The sequence below is a fragment of the Erinaceus europaeus genome, chromosome 17 (assembly GCF_950295315.1).
Source record: "Erinaceus europaeus chromosome 17, mEriEur2.1, whole genome shotgun sequence".
Classification (NCBI taxonomy): Eukaryota; Metazoa; Chordata; class Mammalia; order Eulipotyphla; family Erinaceidae; genus Erinaceus; species Erinaceus europaeus.
In genome coordinates this window covers 40,005,382-40,027,353 of record NC_080178.1, presented here as the reverse complement: position 1 = coordinate 40,027,353, position 21,972 = coordinate 40,005,382, and the positions used below count along the sequence as shown (strand labels likewise).

General features: G+C 43.3%; 2 protein-coding genes across 4 annotated transcripts in view; one reads left to right on the top strand and one right to left on the bottom strand.

Moving 5' to 3' along the window:
• Positions 1 to 21,972, bottom strand: part of CLNS1A (chloride nucleotide-sensitive channel 1A) — a 59,791-nt gene that overhangs the window by 9,228 nt on the left and 28,591 nt on the right. Inside the window, exon 7 of one of the 3 annotated variants that reach the window (XM_060176702.1) lies at positions 5,845 to 6,145. The exons of 1 other annotated variant lie outside the window; for it this stretch is intronic. The gene's annotated coding sequence lies outside the window, so the exon portion shown is untranslated. Of the gene's footprint in view, positions 1 to 5,844; positions 6,146 to 12,802; positions 12,999 to 21,972 lie in introns of those variants that run through there. One more of the 3 variants, XM_060176701.1, reaches the window with a different exon arrangement.
• AQP11 (aquaporin 11) lies at positions 4,551 to 21,971 on the top strand. The gene is made up of 3 exons (XM_007529712.3): positions 4,551 to 5,704; positions 19,148 to 19,264; positions 21,621 to 21,971. Exons 1-3 carry the CDS (start codon positions 4,816 to 4,818, stop codon positions 21,698 to 21,700), a joined length of 1,086 nt encoding a protein of 361 aa, XP_007529774.1. The 5' UTR covers positions 4,551 to 4,815; the 3' UTR covers positions 21,701 to 21,971.

The following is a 21,972-nucleotide window of genomic DNA, read 5'->3' as shown; positions in this document are numbered from 1 at the left end:
CTCCCTTCAGCTGTCCCCTTGTTGGTGGAGCAGACTGGAGGTGGTGTTTTCACTGACAAACTGTCGAACTGTTAGCAGTCACTTAATCTCTCCTTAGGCCCCTCTCTCCTCTCTGTCACCAGTCACGTGTGTTTGTACTCACGGGTGATTTACTGGGTTTCTGTGGTCATTCTAGTCCTGTTTTGTTTCGGTCCGGGTGGTCTCCTTTGGTATTCCTAGTTGATCCGGGAGAGGAGAGGAGAGGAGAGGAGAGGAGAGGAGAGGAGAGGAGAGGAGAGGAGAGAAAGCGATCTGCTGCTCGTAGCTCCGCCTCCAGAAGTCGAATCGGACAAATGTCAAATTATCATGCTTAAATCTGATAATGTGATGTTACATGTCAATTGCAGCTCAATTTCTATTTCCTTAGATTAAGGGTTGGGTGGTGGTACACCTGGTTGAGTGCACATATTGTGTGTTAAATTTTTTTCCCTATTATTAATCACCAGCACAACAGGTTTGAATAACTGTCACATTTTATTTCTCCCATTCACCTTTCTTTGCTTTATTTGACAGTATCTGCCATGCTTAATTAATAAGCTTAAACAAAAAGAATAGCAGAGAATACCTACATTTTAAAATGTTATAATGGGGGGGGGCAGAGGGCAGGTGGTACCATACCCAGTTGAGAGCCCATATTACCATGCACAAGGACATGGACTCAAGCCCCCAGTCCCTACCTGTAGGGGGAAAACTTCATGAGTGCTTCAGGTTTCTTTCTCTCTCTTTCTCTATCTTCCCTGCCTCATTACTTATGAAGCTTCCCCTCTCTAGGTAGGAAGCGGGGGCTCAAACCTGGGTCCTGGAGAGGTGGGGTTCAACTGTAACTTGGTGGCTGAAAGGCAGTAAAAGATAAAGTAAATTGTTGAATAAGCAGGAACCCAGAGGGGTCAGAGTCAAAATGGTGGTTTGAGGACAACAGGCCATCTCTCCACAAAAAAAAAAAAAAAAAAAAAAAAAAAAAAAAAAAAAAACCACTTTAAATCCTGGAAATTCAAAGTGAGGGTTTCCAGGCCACTAGGAGGGAAACTACAGGGGAAAGGACAAAGAGGAACGATGGTGGAATATTATAACTCATCTATAAATTGGCAAAAGGGTGTGGAAAAGGACAAAGGAGAACAGAGTGGTACCTCCAAGTTGCAGATGTTACTAACCTAACTTCCTTGGGTAAATGACTTCAATTTGTCCTGAAACCCCACCTCCCCAGAACCCTACCACACTAAGGAAAGAGAGAGACAGGCTGGGGTATGGATCAACCTGTCAACACCCATGTCCATCAGAGAAGCAATTACAGAAGCCAGACCTCCTACCTTCTGCATCCCATAAAGATCTTTGGTCCACATTCCCAGAGGGATAAAGAATAGAGAACCTTCCAATGGAAATCAGGGTATATAGAACTTTGGTCATGGGAACTATAAGGAATTGTACCCCTCTTATCTCATAATCTTGTCAGTCATTATTAAATCACACACACACACACACACACACACACACACACACACACACACACACACACACAGAGGTAGAAAAAGAGTAGGCTGACACCTAGTCTTCCTTCTGAGAGCAGGGCAGTCCCTACCATTGCTACTATACATTGAGGGCAAGAGCCTGGATAGGTCCACAAAGGGGGCTTATGATGATGGTCCTAATGGAAGTGACCAGTGAGAAAGAAATCTGTTAGAGGTCTAGGCCCATCATATACTTGTAAGAATCCAAGGATTACCTGACTAGAGCCCCAGATGATAGGGGGTGGCCTGGTATTGACCAAAAAGGGCATCATTAGTGTGCCAGTCTCTTGGCCTTATCTAGTTTTTGTACTTCTTACTTTATCTGATGAGGTTAGACTTGAGTTATTGAAAGAAGTGAGGTAGGGGGTAGGAGAGGAGGGTTTCTAGGCCTAAGTAGTAAGTATTTGATTAGGTACTTTATGAAGTCTTCTTTGTGTCTTTCTACTTGCTTGCTGGACTTATTGACTCTACTCATGGAAGACTATTGAGCACTTTTTTTTTTTTGCCGGGTTATTGCCGGGGTTCAGTGCCTGCACTGCAAATCCACTGCTCCTGGATGCCATTTTTTTCCCTTTTGTTACACTGGTTTACCATTGTTTGTGGTTATTATTATTGTTCTTATTGATATCGTTGTTGTTGGATAGGACAGAGAGAAATGGAGAGAGGAGGGGAAGACAGAGAGGGGGAGAGAAAGACAGACAGACACCTGCAGACCTGCTTCACTGCCTGTGAAGCGATTCCCCTGCAGGTAGAGAGCCGGGGGCTCAAACTGGGATTCTTACGCCCGTCCTTGCTCTTTGTGCCACGTATGCTTAACCCACTGCGCTACCTCCTGACCCCCTATTGAGCACTTTTATTTTGAGGTATATATTTTCCCCTAACCTATGGCTACATTTGTATATGTACCCTATCCCTTAGGCCCTGATCTATATCTAAGGTCTGTTAACTTTGTTAGGAAATTCACCATTTGAAATGGAACTAGGTAGTCCCATGTGTTAGGAAAGGTCTCACCAGATTATTGGAGTTGGAGGGTTGATGTCTCAGGATACACTCCGAAGTAAAATGTGGTGTGGTGGCACTGGTTGCATTGATTTTTTTTTTTTTAATCAAAGCACTGTTCAGCTCTAGCTTATGGTGTGAGGAGGAGTGAACCTGAGATTTCAGAGTGTCAGGTGTGAGAGTTTCTCTGCATAAGCATTAAGCTATCTACCCCACCCTACTGTCTTTTCAGTTTCCTGAATTCACCCTGACCCCAATACTTTCCACACAGAAGGTGTTCACATTTTACAAAGGGACCCTTTACTTGGTGATCCCTTTCCTTCTCAGCAATTGTCCAGCTGTGGGTGTTATAATGCAAGTACCTTCTAGTGGGCTCACTGAGCAATATTCCCTAGATAACAGCTTTCAATTGTCATTCCAGACTGGCATTCAGCTCATTTGGTATCCCAGATGGGCACCTGACACCCAGAGAACCTCAAGCCCTCTGACTTACTTGCTGTGTTCTGTCTGCCTGTGTTCCTCTCTCCCTCTCCCCCTACCCCACCTCCTGAAAGTCTCTCCTAGATAACTTCATGGGTTGCTCCCAGACTTCTACAGATTTCTGCTCAAATACTATCTTGTTGGAGAAGGCACTGACACATTGTATAACTACATAACAAAGCATAAACCAGACCACCTGGGTAAGTGTACACTTTACAGTACTCAAGGACCCACGTTCAAACCCCTGGCCACCACTTGCAGGGTGAAGCAGGGGTTCTCAAGTGGTGAAGCAGGACTGCAAGTATCTATCTGTCTCTCTATTCCCCCCTCCCCTCTCAATTTCTCTCTGTTGTTATCTAGTAATAAAGAAATAAAAGAGACTCTAACCCTTAAAAAAAAAAAAAAAGCACAAAACAAACACCAGGAAACTGCAGCCCCTTCATCCTGCCTAGTATTTACTTCTAGATCCTCTTGCCACAGGTCCTACAGGCACTGCACAAGGGCAAAGGTTGGCTTCGTAGAGGCTGCTTCTGTGGGAGAGCAAGGTCCATCTTGTGAGGCACTGGGTCCTCAGAAGATGAGTGTTCTGGGAAACATTAGTCATAGTTATGTTAGCTAGTGATAATGGGGAAAATAACACTGTAGGAACTTAGTTTTCATTTTTTACTGCTACTACTCCCCATTAATTACTGTCTCTTTCACATAGCTCACAGCTCCTGCTTCTTGTCTCATCTGATATTTTCATTATTGTGGTTATTTTATTAGAATACTGCAAAACACCAGCTTCTGGTGGTGCTGGGGATTGAACCTGTAACCTTTGGTGCCTCAGAATGTTTTGTGTTTAGCATTTAGGGTAGAGATTTTAAAACGGGGGAGGGGGGGTAGGGCCTGGGTGGTAGAGCACCTGGTTGAAAGCACCTTACAATGCAGGATTTGGGTTCGAGCTGCCAGTCCCCACCTGCAGGGAGAAATCTTGGCCAGTGGTAAAGCAGTGCTGCAGGTGTCTCTCTGTCTCTCTTCCCTCTTGATTTCTGACAGTCTCTATTCAATAAGTAAATAAGATAATAAAAAAATAAAAACTAATTTAAAAAAGAAAAGAAGTTCTAAATCCATGGAACTGGGAATTGGTGCACCCGTTAAGCATACATATTACTATTAGTCCCTGCTCCCCACCTGCAAGAGGGATCTGCAGGTGTCTATGTCATTTTAATTTTTTTTATTATCTTTATTTATTGTGTATAACCATCCAGAAATTGAGAGGGCGGGAGGTGGGAGACACATAGCACTGAGACACAGACCTACAGCACTGGTTCGCCACTTGTGAAGCTTTGCCCCTGCAAGTCGGGACTGGGGGCTTGAACCCGAGTCCTTACACACTGCAACATGTGCGCTCAACCAGGTGCGCCACCACCCGGCCCTACTGTCTATCTTTCTCTAACCTGCACTTCTCTCTCACGAATCCACTGCTCCTGAAGGACTTTTTTTTTTTTTTTTTGCATAGGACAGAGAGAAATTGAAAGAGGAAGGGATGATAGGGAGAAAGACACCTGCAGAACTGCTTCACTGTGAAGCAACCCTCCCTGCAGGTGGGGAACCCAGGAGCTGGAACAGGGATCATTGCGTGGGTCCTTTCACTTGGTACTGTGTGCGAGTCCCCTCCAACGGGTCGCAGCTTTCCGAGAGGGGTAGCAGAGATCCCCGCGTACCCACTCCCTAGCGGCCCTCAGCGGCTCCCGGCTCTGAGACCAGGTCGGGCCGAGGTCAGGGGTCGAGGGTCGCGGAGGGTCGGCGCATGCGCTGTGTTCCCTCCCACCGCCCGCCCCAGCCCCGCAGGCGGCGAGGCCGAGAGCCTAAGGGCGGGCTGACCGTTGGCCCCTCCAGCGGCGCCCAGCAGCCGCTCCGCGCCTCCATCGCCGCCCCCTCCCCGGCCGCGGCCCCGACACCCGAGCGGAGAGTCGGGGAGGGGGAGGCGCCCCGTCGGCCCGCCCCGGGGCGTGAGGAGGGCGGGTCCCGGACTTGGGACTCAGAGAAGCTGGCGGCGGCGAGGCGCCGGGAGCGGGGCGCCATGGCGCAGCGGGGACTGTGGCCCGAGGTGCAGGACACCTGCACGTCTCTGGGGCTGCTGCTGGCCGCCGTGCTGCTGGCGGGGGCGGCGCGGGTGCTGGCCCGGAAGCAGCTGCAGCGGCCACTGGTCCACGCCTTCGTGCTGGAGCTGCTGGCTACCTGGCAGCTCTGCTGCTGCACCCACGAGCTGCAGCTGCTGGGCGAGCAGGAGCTGCTGCACCCCACCTGGCCGCTCATACTCGTCTACTTCTTCTCGCTGCTGCACGGGCTGACGCTGGTGGGCACAGCCAGCAACCCGTGCAGTGTGCTCATGCAGATGCTGCTGGGGGGCATGTCTGCCGAGATGGGCGCAGCGCGGCTGCTGGCTCAGCTTCTGGGCGCCCTGGGCGGCCGCTTCTGCATGGGCGCCCTGTGGGGTCTGGGGCTGACCAAGTACCACGACGGCGGCCGGAGCTTCGTCTGCAGGAACCCCATCCAGGTGGACTTGTCCAAGGCGGTCATCGCCGAGGCGCTCTGCTCCTTCATCTTTCACAGCGCCCTGCTGCACTTCCAGGAGGTCAGGACCAAGCTTCGAATCCACCTGCTGGCAGCTCTCATCACCTTCTTGGTCTATGCAGGTTTGTCCCTCCCACTGACAAACTCGGGCTGCCACCTGGGCGCTGTGAGGATTTTGCATTTACGCGCGCGCGCACGCGCGCGCGCGCGCGCGCACACACACACACACACACACACACACACACACACACACACACACACACACACACACACACACACACACACCATACACATATCTCTGCGATGTCAGTGGGGGTCTCCCGGGTACCACCCTTTTGGAGCCCCACTCCCCAGAGCTGGCTAACTGGGACAGCAAGCCCCCACTCAGTGCTTCTGTTAACACCCAGAGAGACGAAGCCACCTCAGGTCCGAAAGTGAGATCCTCCGAGCTATGCCAAGGGCTCATATGTCCTGCAAAAGGGATTGTTTCAGTGGCAGAGGAAACGTCAACCGATCGGCTCTCTCCTCATGTCAACCGGGTGTATAAGCTTTCTGGCACCTTCCTGAAAAATGATCCTGGGTTTTAAAAGTTGCTGCTATCAAATAATCTAAAGCACAAGCTACACGATTGGCTGGTAGGAGTGGGGAGAAATTCTGTACTGCCCAGTCTTTGTGGCTCTTTTTCTACAAAATTACTAAAAACAATTCCTTATTCCCTGATTCGTTCATTTTAAGTTATAAACGAAATCTCAAACGGTTACTCGAGAAGTTTTATTTTTTTAAAGACTTTAAAAAAAAAATTATTCTCCCTTTTGTTGCCCTTGTTTTTCATTGTTGTTGTAGTTATTATTGTTGTTGTTGATGTTGTGGTTGTTAGATAGGACAGAGAGAAATGGAGAGAGTAGGGGAGAAAGACACCTGCAGACCTGCTTCACCACCTGTGAAGCGACTCCCCTGCAGGTGGGGAGCCAGGGGCTCGAACCGGGATCCTATTCTGGTCCTTGTGCTTTGCGCCACATGAGCTTAACCCACTGCGCTACCGACCGACTCCCGAGAAATTTTATTTTTAAAGATGTGTTTTTGGCTAGTGAAATAACTCACTTGGATAGTGGCAACTTTGCCATGTGTACAACGCAGGTTGGAGCCCCTGTTACTACATGAAGGAAGCTGGGGGCGGGGTGGGGGTGGCACACTGGATTAAGCGCGCAAAGCCACCGCTCCTGGCAGCTTTTTTTTTTTTTTTAATGATAGGACAGAGAGAAATTGAGAGAGGAGGGGGAGACAGGATGAGAGAAAGACAGACACCCGCAGACCCGCTCCACTGCTCATGAAGTGTCCCCCCCTGCTGGTGGGAAGTGGGAGGGCTGTAACCCGGATCCTTGTGAGTGTTCTTATGCTTAGTACTATGTGCGCTTATCCCAGTGCGCCAACTGCCTCACCCCTTTATTAAAAAAGGAAAAAACTTTTTTTAAAAAAAATATTTATTTTATTTATTTATTCCCTTTTGTTGCCCTTGTTGTTTTATTGTTGTAGTTATTATTGTTGTTGTCGTTGTTGGATAGGACAGAGAGAAATGGAGAGAGGAGGGGAAGACAGAGAGGAGGAGAGAAAAGACAGACACCTGCAGACCTGCTTCACCGCCTGTGAAGCGACTCCCCTGCAGGTGGGGAGCCCGGGTTCGAACCGGGATCCTTATGTCCGTCCTTGTGCTTTGCGCCACCTGCGCTTAACCCGCTGCGCTACAGCCCGACTCCCCACTTTTTTTTTTTTTTTTAACTAGAGCACGCTCAATTCTAGCTTATGGTGGTGCAGAGTATTGAGCCTGGGACACTGGAACTTCTGGCATCACAGTCTTTTTTTTATATATTTATTTATTCCCTTTTGTTGCCCTTATTGTTTTATTGTTGTAGTTATTGTTGTTATTGTTGATGTCGTCATTGTTGGATAGGACAGAGAAAAATCTACAAGTGGGGAGCCGGGGGCTTGAACCGGGATCCCTATGCTGGTCCTTGTACTTGGCGCCAACATGTGCTTAACCCACTGTGCTACCGCCAGACTCCCAAGGCATCAAAGCCTCTTTAAAACCTTTGTACTGCTTCCCCTGTCCAAAAGATACATTTTATAATGAAATCTTGCTTAAAATTAAAGCTGCTTAAAAAAATTTAACTCTTGATAATGTTATTTATTTTGGGTAACCAGAGCACCCCTCAGCGTTGGCTTATAGTGGTGCTGAGGGTAGACCTCTGGTGCCTCAGACATAAAAATCTGTTGCATAACTGCTGGTGCTATCTCCCTGACCTCTACTGAGTATCTTCCCTACACACATGCTTTGACAGAGGTCACATGCAGTGGGTATTACATATTTTCTAAGTAGAATAAGAAAATGTTTTAAATACAATGCTATATATAACTAGATCTTTCTGCACTCATGTCCCTTCTCCCTCTCTTGATCATGCTAAAGTTGATATCCTTTCTATTTTTATGCTTTCAATCAGTGTATATACTATTAGCTTATATCTGATTTTTAAGAAGAGAAGCAAAATAATACTTGAAGTTATAATTATCAGAAAATTGAGACGAACCATTAAAATATAAGACACTGAAGATGATGAAATGAAGCTGCTGATTAGAAAATAGGAAAGGAACTACTAGCAGTGGGTCTCAATGTTTTCTCTGCATTAGAAGCATTTTAATTAATTATTCATTTTGCCACCATTATTATTACTGGAGTTCAGTGTTGCACAACTCCACCATTCCTAATAGCCTTTCCCCCCTCCCTTTTTAGTAGAATGCAAGAGGCAGAAAAATGGGTAGAGAGAAACAGAGGAGTGAGACACCAGCAGCATTGCTCCACCACTTGTGAAGCTGCTCCCTCCCCCGCAACTGAGTACTTGAATCTGTACCCTCATGTGTGATAATGAGTGTTCTACCAATGAGTGTACTACCACCTGCCCTCCTACGAGCATTTTAAACAGACCTGTCTCTGGGTGCAGATATGAAGATTTAACAACTCTGGACACTGGTATATTTAGCATTCCCTAGGGAATCCCAAAGTGAAACCAAGAGTTGAGAACCACTACTTTAGCATACTCATGCACCAGCCAATTCTATAGCCATAGTCACATGTGGCTTAGGTTTAAATTAACTAAAATTAAACACTCAGCTCCTCAGCCAGAGCTGTCACATTTCAGGTGCTCAGTCGGCAGGAGTGGCTAATGGGTACAGCGCTGGATAGCACTAAAGACTATTTACAGAAGCAGAGCCTAATAGAAAGCTACAGTTTTTCTCTATTATAGAAATTGATCATTTTTTATGATCTCCCTTTCCTGCCAATATAAAGGAGATAAGAATATTCTTTGGGTAGTATGTTGAGCACAGATAAAAGTTATGAGTCAATTTAGGTAACCCTTAGCCCACTAATGACTACATTATTCCTATTGGAAATAAAAGGAGGTTCAGAAAAGTGAAATGATTTGTTCAAGGTCACACAGCCAGAATATGCTAGAACCATGATTCAAACTAACACTAAAGGTCATATTCACTTCATGATCGTTGTTTCTATAGTGTGTTCCTCAAAAGTAACAAAGTCATAACACATGAAATTCAATGTTATTCTTTCATTTGAGGGAATGAAATTTTGATACATACTCTGGCCTGGATGAACTTTGAAACACTAAGTAAAATAAGCCAAGGGGACAACTGTTGTACAATTACATGAGAATTAAAACAAAATGCTTCTAATACAGACAGAACATTGAGGCTCACTGCTCTAGTAATTCCTTCCCTATTCTATCAGCTGTGAGCAGCCTCATCTCAACATCTTCAATGCCTGTATCTTAAAACAAACAAACAAACAAAAAAACCACCACCAACAAAAGTCTTTATGCCTGAGGCTCTGAGGTTTCAGGTTCAATCCTGAAACACCACCATAATAGCCAGAGTTGAGCAGTACAGTCTGATATAAAAAAGAAAAAGAAAAAAAAAGATTGACAGAGGGGAAAAAATGAATTTAAGGAGAGGATGACTTAACCTTAGGTATGTGTTTCTCAGAGATAGACAAACCCACACCTGCATGCTAACCTCATAACTCCATTCTTCTTAGTCATTAAAAAGGGAGCAGTTATTGCTTCTTGTATTAGGAGTAGGGGAATAGGTCTAGGTGAAAGGTAATAGCTTCTCCAGAGCCTCCATTCCTTTCAACTTCAAATGATTCACATTCCAGAACAGGGTGTCTTCAGACTTAAGTCTGAGAATCTTTTTGTCTATTTTATTAGGGTCTGTTTTGAGCACCTTCAAGGTCGTAACTTTGGAGTAGGTTGTTCAGGTAAAATGAACTGTCATGGGATTAGCTGAGCTTCTGTCTTACTGAGCAGAAATGAAATTTACAGGAAAGAATTTAAGGCTAAACAAAAGAAGTGCAGTAGAAAAGTCATCATTACATATTAATTTGTGTCTTTTGTTGTTATTAACCTGCTAAGATTCTATTCGTACATTGGACAAAATTCCATGCTAGGAGATGAGAGTATTCAGAAGTCACCAATATAGGTCACATCCAAATACTAATTATGTATTTTAAGGTTAGAGCATCACTCTTTTGATGACATCAATGCCCATGTGTCTGTTCAAGTGGTTAGTGGACCACTATGCACTTAGTGATTCAGAACCCTGTACTTGGATGTGCATCTCGAGCTCACTGAAGTCATTACCACACATACATTTGTTAACTTTGCAAGTAAAGTTTTAAAAAATTTTGTGATGGGGCCAGATGATATATCACCCAGTAAAGCATTACTATATCAGAAGATCTGGGTTCAATCTCCTAGTCCCTATCTGTAGGGGAGAAGCTTCACCAGCAATGGAGTGGTGCTGCTGGGGTGTCTGCTCTGTCTCTCCCTCTTTCAAAAAGAAAGGGAAAAAAAATCACCCGGAAAGGTAGAGTTGTGCAGGCATTGAGCCCTAACCACAATCCTGGTGGCAAAAACAAACACAACTGTGTGGTTTACTAACATAGCAGAGCTATAAAATTATTTTTTGTTTGTTTTTATTGCCACCAGGGTTATCTCTGGGCTTGGTGGTGGCACTAAGAATCCACTGCTCCCGACAGCCACTTTTTGTTTGTTTTTCTTTTCTTTTTTTCCCTCTCTTATTTTATTTGATAGGTAAAAGAGAGATTGAGAGGGGAGGGGGAGATAAGAAGAGAGACACCTGCAGACCTGCTTCACTGCTCATGAAGTGTCCCCCCTGCAAGTGGGAAGCAAAAGCTCAAACATGGGTCCTTATGCATGGTAATGGGTCTGGATGTGCCATGCTCTGACCCCCTGTAAAATTACTTTTAAGGAGCCAGCAAGTAGACTTGATATGTCATGCACATAACCCAGGTTCAAACCAGAAAGCTTTCCTGCTTTGGTCTTTCCCTTTCCTATCTAAAAAACAGCTCAGAGTAGTGAAACCCAGTGACAACAAAAAAATAAATTACTTTTAAACTGTTGTTTTTCATTTAATTAATGAAAATATGTTATTTTACACATCTAAGTTGTCCTTGTCACAACACTCTGTTCCTCTCCTTTGTAACATTTTTCTATATTTTCTGCTTTATGTCTTCCTCCACCAGAGGGTAGATTTTGAGTACAGAGATTAAAACTCTTTTGGTCATTAGAATGTATAACTAGAATTTAACCTGGTGTCTCATCGCCTTGTACAAAATAAAAACTCAGTATTTTTAGTTTTACTTTTACTTATTTATTTGAGAGGGGAAGGGGAAATAGAAACAAAAAGAGCTATCTGCAGCACAGCTTCACAGCTTGTGAAGCTTCCCCCCTACAGGTGAGAACCAGGGGACTGAACCCCCAGGTCTTTGCACACTGTAACATATGTACTCTGTCTACCAAGTACACTTTTGCAAATAAGTTTTTTTTTAATTTTTTAATCTTTATTTATTTACTGGATAGAGACAGCCAGAAACTGAAAGAGAAGGGGGTGATAGGAAGGGAGAGACAGAGAGAGACACCTGCAGCCCTGCTTCACCACTCTCAAAGCTTTCCCCTTGCAGATGTGGACCGGGGACTTGAACACGGGTCCTTGAGCACTGTAACATGTACGCTCAACCAGGTGTGCCACCACCTGGCCCCTGCAGATAAGTATTTTTAGAATGAGTAAGTTGTCACATATACTTTTAAAAAATCACATAGAAATGACATTTTTTGGATATATGTATATTTTTTGTTGTTGTTTTGTGTGTGTGTCGTTGCCAGGGCTTCACCACTCCAGGCTTACTTTTTCAGATAGAGAGACAGAAACAAAGAGGAAGAAACCACAGCTTCCTCCAATGCAGTAGAGGCTGGGCTTAAACCTGAGTTGTACACATGGCACACTACCCAAGTGAGTTATTTTGCTAGCATTGACTATCCCATATATTTTATCTACTTATTTATTTTTTAATATTTATTCATTCCCTTTTGTTGCCCTTGTTTTATTGTTGTTGTTATTGATGTCGTCATTGTTGGATAGGACAGAGAGAAATCCAGAGAGATGGGGAAGGCAGAGAGGGGTAGAGAAGGACACCGCAGACCGGCTTCACTGCTTGTGAATTGACTCCCCTGCAGGTGGGGAGCTGGGGGCTCGAACTGGGATCCTTATGAATGTCCTTGCGTTTTGCACCATGTGTGCCTAACCTCCTGTGTTACCGCCCAACTCCCTCTATTTATTTTTAATGAAAGAGAGATGCAGAGAAAGAGAGCAGGGTACTGGTCAGCTCTGGCTTACTGTGCTGGGGATTGAACCTGGGACCTCAGAATCTCAAGTATGAGAGTCTTTTTAAAAAATTTTTAAATTTATTTTCCCTTTTATTACCCTTGTTTTATTGTTGTTGTAGTTATTGTTGTTGTTGGATAGGACAGAGAGAAATGGAGAGAGGAGGGGGAGAGAAAGAAAAACACCTGTAGACCTGCTTCACCACCTGTGAAGGACTCCCCTCAGGTGGGGAGCCAGGGGCTTGAACCAGGATCCTTATGCCAGTCCTTGCGCTTTTTGCCACCTGCGCTTAACCTGCCGTGCTACTGCCCAACTCCTGAGTCTTTTTTTAAATTTTATTTTAATATTTATTTATTTCCTTTTGTTGCCCTCATTTTTTTATTGTTGTTGTAGTTATTATTGTTGTTATTGATGTCGTCATTGTTGGATAGGACACAGAAATGGAGAGAGGAGGGGAAGACAGAGAGGAAAAGAAAGACACCTGCAGACCTGCTTCACCGATTGTGAAGTGACTCCCCTGCAGGTGGGGAGCTGGGGACTGGAACCGCGATCTTTAAGATGGTCCTTGCGCTTTGCACCACCTACACTTAACCTGCTGTACTACTGCCTGACTCCCTCTGGTTTGTTTTTGGTGGTGGTTCAGTGACCAGATGTCTTCAACCACATCTATATTAGGAAAAAGATTTCTTTTGTTATTTCAAAATACTGAATGATATTGCAAATTAACACAATTAGCTATTTCTTTTTTCTGCCATATATACATACATGGTATTTTAATTACCTATATAATTTTTAGTTATCTTGTTATGAATAGAAACTTGTTTTTTTTCTCAGTTCTTTTCCATTGTAATAAAGTAAGCTTGTTATGTGTCTACTCTCACACATATATCAGTGTTTCTCTAGGGCAGTGGTTTCCCACAGGGAATGATTTCCTACCCTAGGGGCTAGTTGTCAAAGTCTGAAGACAGTTTTGGTTGTTAAGTGGGGGGAAAAGGATGTACTACTCCTGTCTATTGGAAAATAGCCAAAGATATTTCTAAATACATAGTATAGGATAGCCCCCTACAACAAAAAACCATCCAGTCTAAGACAACAAAGATACATGCTTTCATTAAGAAGTACAAATTTCTGTATTATCTAACCGCTGGAGAAAAGTACTCCAGGTCTTGAAACAACCATGTATTGTTTTCATGGCTTTGTTGGTTATTTAGGAAATTTCTTTGAAGTCATATAACTGGGCAGTTGATGTGGCTAGAAGAACGAAAGTAGCCCTTATTCAGTGTGTCCAGCAGTTGGTGTGAACTGTTATCTAAGATGCCCTGTAGTCCTCCACTTAGCCTCTCATTGCCCACTCTAGACTAGCTGACTTAGTCAGGAAATTGTTCCAAGAGAGCCAACAGTGGCATCAGATGGTTTTACTGAGGTCTGAACCTAAACTACAACGTCACTATTCACGTCAAAGCATCACTGGTGTTGTACAGTCAGTTCATATTGAAGAGTCACTTCTACAAAGGCACACTGAACAGAATTAATAAAAAGGAATTTTTTAGTTTGAGTTTTTTAGATGCTATTAAGTGCTTAAACTTAATTAAAAGTATTTTGCTTTGGGGAGTTGGGCGGTAGTGCAGCGGGTTAAGTGCACATGGCACAAAGCATAAGGATCCCGTTTGAACTCCCGGCTCCCCACTTGCAGGTGAGTCGCTTCACAGGCAGTGAAGTAGGTCTGCAGGCATCTATCTTTCTCTCCCCCTCTCTGTCTTCCCCATTCTCTCTCCATTTCTCTCTATCCTATCCAGCAACGATGACATCAATAACAACAATAATAACTACAATAAAACAAGGGTGGGAGTCAGGCGGTAGTGCAGAGGGTTAAGCGCACGTGGCAGGAAGTGTAAGGATCCAGGTTCGAGCCCCCTGCTCCCCACCTGCAGGGGAGTCGCTTCACAGGCGTTGAAGCAGTTGTGCAGTGTCTTTCTCTCCCCCTCTGTCTTCCCCTCCTCTTGATTTCTCTCTGTCCTATCCAACAACGACGACATCAACAACAGCAATAATAACTACAATGACAATAAAAAACAAGGACAACAAAAGGGAAAATAAATAAAAATGTAAAAAATTAAAAAAAAAACAAGGATGACAAAAGGGTGTCCTTGCACACTGTAACATCTGCACTCAACCAGGTGCACCATCATCTGGCCCAGTTTTTTTTTTCCCCTTTTGTTGCCCTTGTTTATCATCACTGTTGTTATTGCTGGATATGACAAAGAAACTGAGAGAGGAGGGGAAGACAGAGGGGGAGGGGAAGACAGAGGGGGAGAGAAAGACACCTGAAGACCTGCTTCACCACTTGTGATGCGATCCCCTCGCAGATGGGGAGCTGGTGGCTGGAACTGGGATCATTAAGCCAGTCCTTGCCTTTCGCGCATAACCCGTTGTGGCACCACCTGGCTCCCCACTTGGCCCAGTTCTTTGTTTTTAATGGAACCTGGGACATTGGCATATCAGGTATGGAAAGTCTTTTGGGGGGGTCGGCAGTAGCGCAGCAGGTTAAGTGCATATGGCGCAAAGCACAAGGACTGGCTTAATGTTGGGGGAATGAGCCAGCCTGGCTCCCACTTCTATGTCTGGCCTGTTGGCCACCAGGAGACAGATAGAGCGGGAGTAACCTCGGGCTAGCAGAGGCAGGAGCGAGTTCACTAAGGGGTCTTCCAGTGTACTGTGGTGGCATACGATACACAAACCTCCTTAGGGTACCGTGGACAGGACCTTTTATTGACGCAGTTACAAGTTTATAAAGGGGTAGCTGTGCAGGGGAAGTGGCCAAGCTGGCCAATGAGACCAATATCTCCTTATAAGGGAAAAGAGAGCAAGGCAATGAGAAGGTATGGATGGTGATGCAGGAACGGGGAAATAGAAATTTAAGGAAGGCAAAGCCCACCAGAGGGAGGAGGGGTGGGGTGATGCGGCAAGGCTGATAGGAAGATTGGAATTCCCCTGGGTACTCTGGACACATCTCGCTTGACTACAAGGCTGGCAAGCTAAGGGGAGTCTGATAGACGAGCTTCCGGGAGGTCAACCATCCATACTCAAACACACATTTGACCCAGTAAGGATCCCAGTTCGAGCCCCCGGATCCCCACCTGCAAGGGGGTCACTTCACAAGTGGTGAAGCAGGTCTGCAGCTGTCTATCTTTCTCTTCCCTTCTGTCTTCCCCTCCTCTCTGTCCTATCCAACAACTCAATAACAACAATAATAACCACAAAAAAAAAAATCTTTTTTGTATAACCAGTGTGCTATCTCCCCAGGCCTATAATTTAGTCCTTTACTTCCCCAGGCCTATAATTTAGTCCTTTACTGTTAACTGCCTAAGGTGAAGTACAGGTTTCCTTATTTTCAAAGCACATATTACAGTAAATAGTGAGTCCTTGTCTTTCTTTTCATAAAGTGTAGTAAATAAGAACTTGGTTTTTGTGTAGGTGTATAATTAAATTGAAATAACTATCTACCAACTAATTATCTGGGTTCTTGGTAGTTGCAGGCTTAACATTTCAAAATTTGACTGTTCAAGAATAAGTCTTTTTTTCTTTTTTAAAATTATCTTTATTTATTTATTGGATAGAGACAGCCAGAAATCAAGAGGGAAGGGGGTGATAGAGAGGGAGAGAGACAGAGAGACACCCGCAGCACTGCTTCACCACTCGCAAAGCTTTCCCCATGCAGGTGGGGACCAGGGACTTGAACCTGGGTCCTTGAGCACTGTAATATGTGCGCTCAACCAGGTGCACCACCACCCAGCCCCTAAGAGTAAGTCTTAAAGTTACTATGGCATAAAGATGAAGCATGCTGTGAAGCTGATCTACTAGAACAGCATAGTACTGAGTGAACCTACTCCTTTTTAAAAAATGTATTATCTTTATTTAATGGATAGAGACAGCCATAAATTGAGAGGAAGGGGGAGATAGACACATGAAGCCCTGCTTCACCACTTGTGGTGGGGACCAGGGGCTTGAACTCAGGTCCTTGTGCACTGTAGCATGTGCACTCAACTAGGTGTGCCACCACCCAGCCCCATGAACCTAAATCTTAGATTTTTTTTCAACTAGAGCTCAGCTGTGAATTATGGTGGTGCCAAGGGAATGAAGTAAGCCTAATTCTTTGAATTATCTCAACACAACTTCAGTATTTTTCAATGTGTCAAACATGAAGACGTATAAAAAGCCATTGAATTTCCAGTTCTACTACTTGGTATGAAGATAATTAGCCATAATAGTTATAGTGGTCAGTGTTAGTGATAATTTATGAAGATCTCAGATCTAGCGCTAGGGCTGAGTCTGAGGCAGATTTCTGTGTCCAAACTTCTAAATGTGAGAGCAACCAAAATGACACTATCTGTAGGATACTCTTTCTTTTTTCTTCCTTCCTTCATTCTTTTCTTCCTTTCTTTTTTTTTTTTTTTTTTTTTAGATAGAGGCAGATTCCAGAGGGATAAACAATAGGGAAGCTTCCAATGGAGGGGCTGGGATATGGAAATCTGGTGAAGGGAACTGTATGGAATTTTATCATTATCTTACAATTTTGTTAATCATTACAGTGGGGGCAGGGCTTGAACCTGGGTTGCAGCTGGGCCCCACATATAGCAAAGCAGTGCACTACCCAAGTGAGCTATCTTGCTGATCCTCTCAAAGATACTTTTAGGGTATGTCTCAAAAAGCTGAGCCACAGCTCTGAGTACTGGGCAGGCAGTCCAGTCTTCTCTGCCTTTTCTTACTTATGACATATCAGAATTGTAAACTCTAGGTCCCATGTCAGAGAGATCCTGTGTGTAAAGCTGGACCATGAAACCTGGTTACTTAACAGAATTGATAAGCAGTAGCGCAGTGGGTTAAGTGCACATGGCACAAAGTGCAAGGACCAGCATAAGGACCCCAGTTCAAGCCCCAGGCTTCCCACCTGTAGGGGGTCACTTCACAAGCAATAAAGGTGGTCTGCAGGTGTCTTTCTCTCCCCCTCTCTATCTTCCCTCCTCTCTCAATTAACAACAAGGGCAACAAAATGGGAAGAAATAGCCTCCAGGAGCAATGGATTTGTAGTGCAGGCACTGAGCCCCAGAGATAACCCTGGAAGCAAAAATAAAAAAAAAAAAAAAGAATTAATGCATATACTTGTTGGAAGATAGCTCAGCAGGTAGAGACCACACTTAACTGTGGGTAAGGATGAGTCACTATATAGTAACACCCTGCAAAAGCAAATTTTCACAAGTAGTAGGGTGATACTGCAGTGTAATTCTCACTCTGCCTCTCACCCTCTAGCTAGAAAAAACAAAAACAAGACAAAACAATACAAAAAGTTCACCCTGGGCAAAGCCCCAGCAAAGTCTGGTGACAATAATTTGTACCTATCATTCATGACTACTAATGGCCATGTTCTTAATATTTGGGGAGATAAAAAAAATTTTTTTGCTACTGGGGAGATAGCATATCCAAATGACACTCCTGCCTGAGGTTCTGAGGTCATTCCAGGTTCAATTCCCAGGACCACCATAAGCCAAAGCCAAGCGGGGCTCTGGTGTCTCTTGGTCTCTCTATCTCTCCTTCCCTCCCTCCCTCCCTCTCATAAACTAGTATTTTTTTAGAAAACTTTACTGAGATAAAATTCCCTTCAGAGTCACTTTTTTTTGGGTCATCACTGGGGTTTCACCACTCCAAGCCAAATTTTTTTTTTTTTAAACAGAAGCAGAGAGATAAAGAAGGAAAGATAACACAGTACCAAAGCTTTGGGTAGACTCTAGCCTGGGTCATGCACATGAGAAAGCAGGTGAGCTCTCTTGTGGGCCCCAAAGCTACTTCTTCAAGGCTTTCTAGGCTAGTTTAAAAAAAAAATGGAGTCAGTGTAAGTCCTTTGGTTCATCTTATATTTCATTTTCAATATAAAGGTGTGTTCAAGCCCAAGAAAGTCCTTGGTTATTGTACCCATTTAAAATGGTCTTTTTTGGGTGGGGGTAGATAGCATAGTGTTTATGCAAAGTGACTTTCATGCCCAAGGCTTCAAAGTCCCAGGATCAACCCCCTGCACCACCATAAGCCAGAGCTGAGCAGTGCTCTGGTTATTAAAAATAAATAAAATGTTTTTTTAATTATACATTCATTTAAACTGATGAATGTTAAGATGGGCAGTCAGATGTTTTATAAAATCATAGAGTGGGAGGGGAGATTAACGGTCATGCAGAGACTCCTGAGGTTCTAAAGTCCCAGGTTCAATCCACCACACCGCCATAAGCCAGAGCTGAACAGTGGTCTGGTAAAATTAAATTAAATTACATTAAATCAAATTAAATCACAGGAACAAATAATAGAGAAAGAAGCTGGCAGAGGTGCACCTGGTTGAGCCTACATGTTATCATGCATAAGGGCCAGGTTTAAGACCCTGATCCCCATCTGCCAGGATGGGAGTGGGAAAAAGCTGAGCCATCAAGTAGTGCTGCAGATCTCTCCCTCCTCCTCCTTATCCTTCTGTCTCCCCTTCCCTCTCAATTTCTTTCTGTCCTATTAAAAAATGTAATATATAATAGAGCAGGTTCATTTTTCATTTTATGCTATATATGGAATCGTTTTTTGTACTTTTTCTTTCTTTCTGTACATAGCAATTTATAACCTGTTTTTGTATTGTATAACATCAAGTGATTCTGTAAAGAAAGGCAAAGGTATAAGAACAGATAAATACTTTAAAAAATAATCATATTTAGTCACAACCCCTTAATTCCATTTACAGGAAAATATAACATATGGTTTGGTATCATTCTGCTTAAAATGTATTACAGGAGGAAGTCTAACAGGAGCTGTATTTAATCCTGCTTTGGCACTTTCACTCCATTTCCAGTGTTTTGACGAAGAATTCATTCGATTTTTTATAGTATACTGGCTGGCTCCTTCTTTAGGTAAGCATGTTATTACTTAGTATAATTACAAGACTAGTGTATCTCAAAATATCATATGAAACTTCAGTGTAATGTGTAAATTTCCAAAATCATAGTAGTGACAAAAAATGTAATGAATAACAAGCCTGAAATACTTTTGTGCAGTGTGCTTTAAACCTATCTTTTAAAATCAGTGAAACAAAATTATCTACTTAGGGGTGGTTAGTTTCAGATACTGAAACCTGGTTCCACCCTAATTTATCATGGCAGAAAGGGCAATTATTTAATTATCATTATTATTATTAATTATTATCTACTTATTTGATAAAGACAGCCAAGAGGGAAGGGAGAGATAAAGAGGAACAGAGAGAGGGGCCAGGCGGTGGTACACCAGGTTAAGTGCACATAGTACGAATCCTAAGGATCCGTACAAGGATCCCAGTTTGAGCCCCTGGCTGCCCACCTGCAGAGGGGTCACTTCACAAGTGGTGAAGCAGGTCTATAGATGTCTATCTTTCTCTCAATTTCTGTCCTATCAGAAGGAAAAAAAAAAGACCACAGGAGCAGTGGATTTGAAGTGCAGGCACTGAGCCCCAGGAATAACCCTGGAGGCAAAAATAAATAGAGAGGAGAGAGAAAGACACCAGCAGACATGATTCACCTCTTGTGAAACTTTCTCCCTGCAGATGGGGACTGGAGGATTGAACCTGGGTCCTCATGCATTGTAACATGTGCACTCAACCAGGTGCACCACCACCCAGCCCCAAGGAGTGATTATTTCTATTTAAAAAATAATTTTTTTTTTTTGGTTAGAGGAATTAGTTGTTACTGTTTTCTTTTTCTCAAAATTCTGAGCTCCAGATAAAATACTAGTTTTTATGGGTCATTTTGTAGAAAAGCACCTCATGAAACAATATATACCTGTAATGAGTCTTCAGTTTTAAATTTTCAGTTTGATTACTGCTAATTTTTAAAAATTTTAAAAAATAGTTACTCCCTTTTGTTGCCCTTGTTTTTTATTGTTGTTATTGATGTCATCGTTGTTGGATAGAACAGAGAAATGGAGAGAGGATGGGGAAGACAGGGAGGGGGAAAGAAAGACAGACACCTGCAGACCTGCTTCACCACCTGTGAAGCAACCCCCCTGCAGGTGGGGAGCCGGGACTCAAATGATTACTGCTAATTTTTATCAGGATCAGTAGATATATATAACTACACAAAATTACACAAAAAATTGGGAGTCAGGTGTAGTGCAGCGGGTTAAGTGCACGTGGTGCAAAGCACAGGACCGGCTTAAGGATCCCAGTTCAAGCCCCTGCTTCCCACCTGTAGGCGAGTCGCTTCATAGGCGGTGAAGTAGGTCTGCAGGTGTCTGTCTTTCTCTCGCCCTGTCTTCCCCTCCTCTCGACATTTTTCTCTGTCCTGTCCAACAATAACAATAATAGCCACAACAAGGCTACAACAACAAGGGCAACAAAAGGGGGGAAAAATGGCCTCCAGGAGCAGTGGATTCATGGTGCAGGAACTGAGCTCCAGCAATAACCCTGGAGGAAAAAAAAAACAAAAACAAGGGCAACAAAAGGGGAAATATTAAAAAATTACACAAAAAGTTATAAAGAATTATAATCATACTATGCATTTCTTGATATACATTATCAGTATTTATTGATTTCTAGTCTTATGTTTTAAGCCCAACTATATAAGTGAATGAGTATAGCTAGCCTTCTATTATTTTTTCATTCCTTTTATCCTCAATAAGCACTTGACTCTTGCTGCTCATTTCAGAATGAATTCCAGGCTTTTCTTTTTTGTTTGAATTCCCTTCTTCCTTAGTTCTTTTGAATGGTGCTTGTAAGAACATAATTTCTTATTTATTTGGGGCTGGTAGGGGCACACCATGCATGCACAAAGACCCAGATTCAAACCACCAGTCTCCACCTGCAGGGGAAAGCTATGCAAGTCCTTTATTGCTTAATTACCTCCCCAACCATAAATATATACTGTTTCTCAGGATTCATGACACAAGAAAAATAATGTGAGAATATTAAGATTTAAAAAATCTACATAGTTCATATAGAATTAGTAAAATTGGTGGTCCGGGAGGTGGTGCAGAGGATAAAGCGTTAGACTCTCACGCATGAGGTTCTGAGTTCAAGCCCCGGCAGCACATGTACCAGAGTGATATCTGGTTCTTTCTCCTCCTATCTTTCTCCTGAATAAATTAAAAAAAAAGAATTAGTAAAATTGATTATTCTAAACACTATCTTTACATATCTCTAGATATATTATTGCATGTAAGCTTAAACTATACCATGGAGTGATTATAAAGTTCCTTAGAGATTGTTTTATTTTCATTTTACACTATTTTGTCTTTCAGGTATACTGCTGATGATTTTGATGTTCAGCTTTTTCTTGCCATGGCTGTACAACAACCGTACAAGTAGTAAAAAGGAATAATTATTTCAAAAGACTCACACTAAGTTACACAACAGTTAAGCTGGATGTGATAAAAGATTTTATGATCTCATATTCAGTACAGTGGTTTCACTGGATTCATCAATGTTAAGTGTCCTTTGAAGAAGCTGTCTTACGGTTTTCATCACTGAGACTTAAATTATTGTGTAAATGAGGTATCCTGTGTTTCTCAGTTAAGACTTGTCCTTTTGAGTCTGTACTAAATGCTGCTAGAACAAGACTCCTTACATTAAATATAAACCTCAAATTATAAT

What these genes read in the sequence shown, in the direction of transcription:
- AQP11 (XM_007529712.3), top strand. Translation starts at nt 4,816, where the DNA reads ATGCGCTGTGTTCCCTCCCACCGCCCGCCCCAGCCCCGCAGGCGGCGA. An exon ending in CACCTTCTTGGTCTATGCAG is followed by an intron (nt 5,705 to 19,147) that starts GTTTGTCCCTCC and finishes AATGTATTACAG; the next exon opens with GAGGAAGTCTAACAGGAGCT. An exon ending in CTGGCTGGCTCCTTCTTTAG is followed by an intron (nt 19,265 to 21,620) that starts GTAAGCATGTTA and finishes TTTGTCTTTCAG; the next exon opens with GTATACTGCTGATGATTTTG.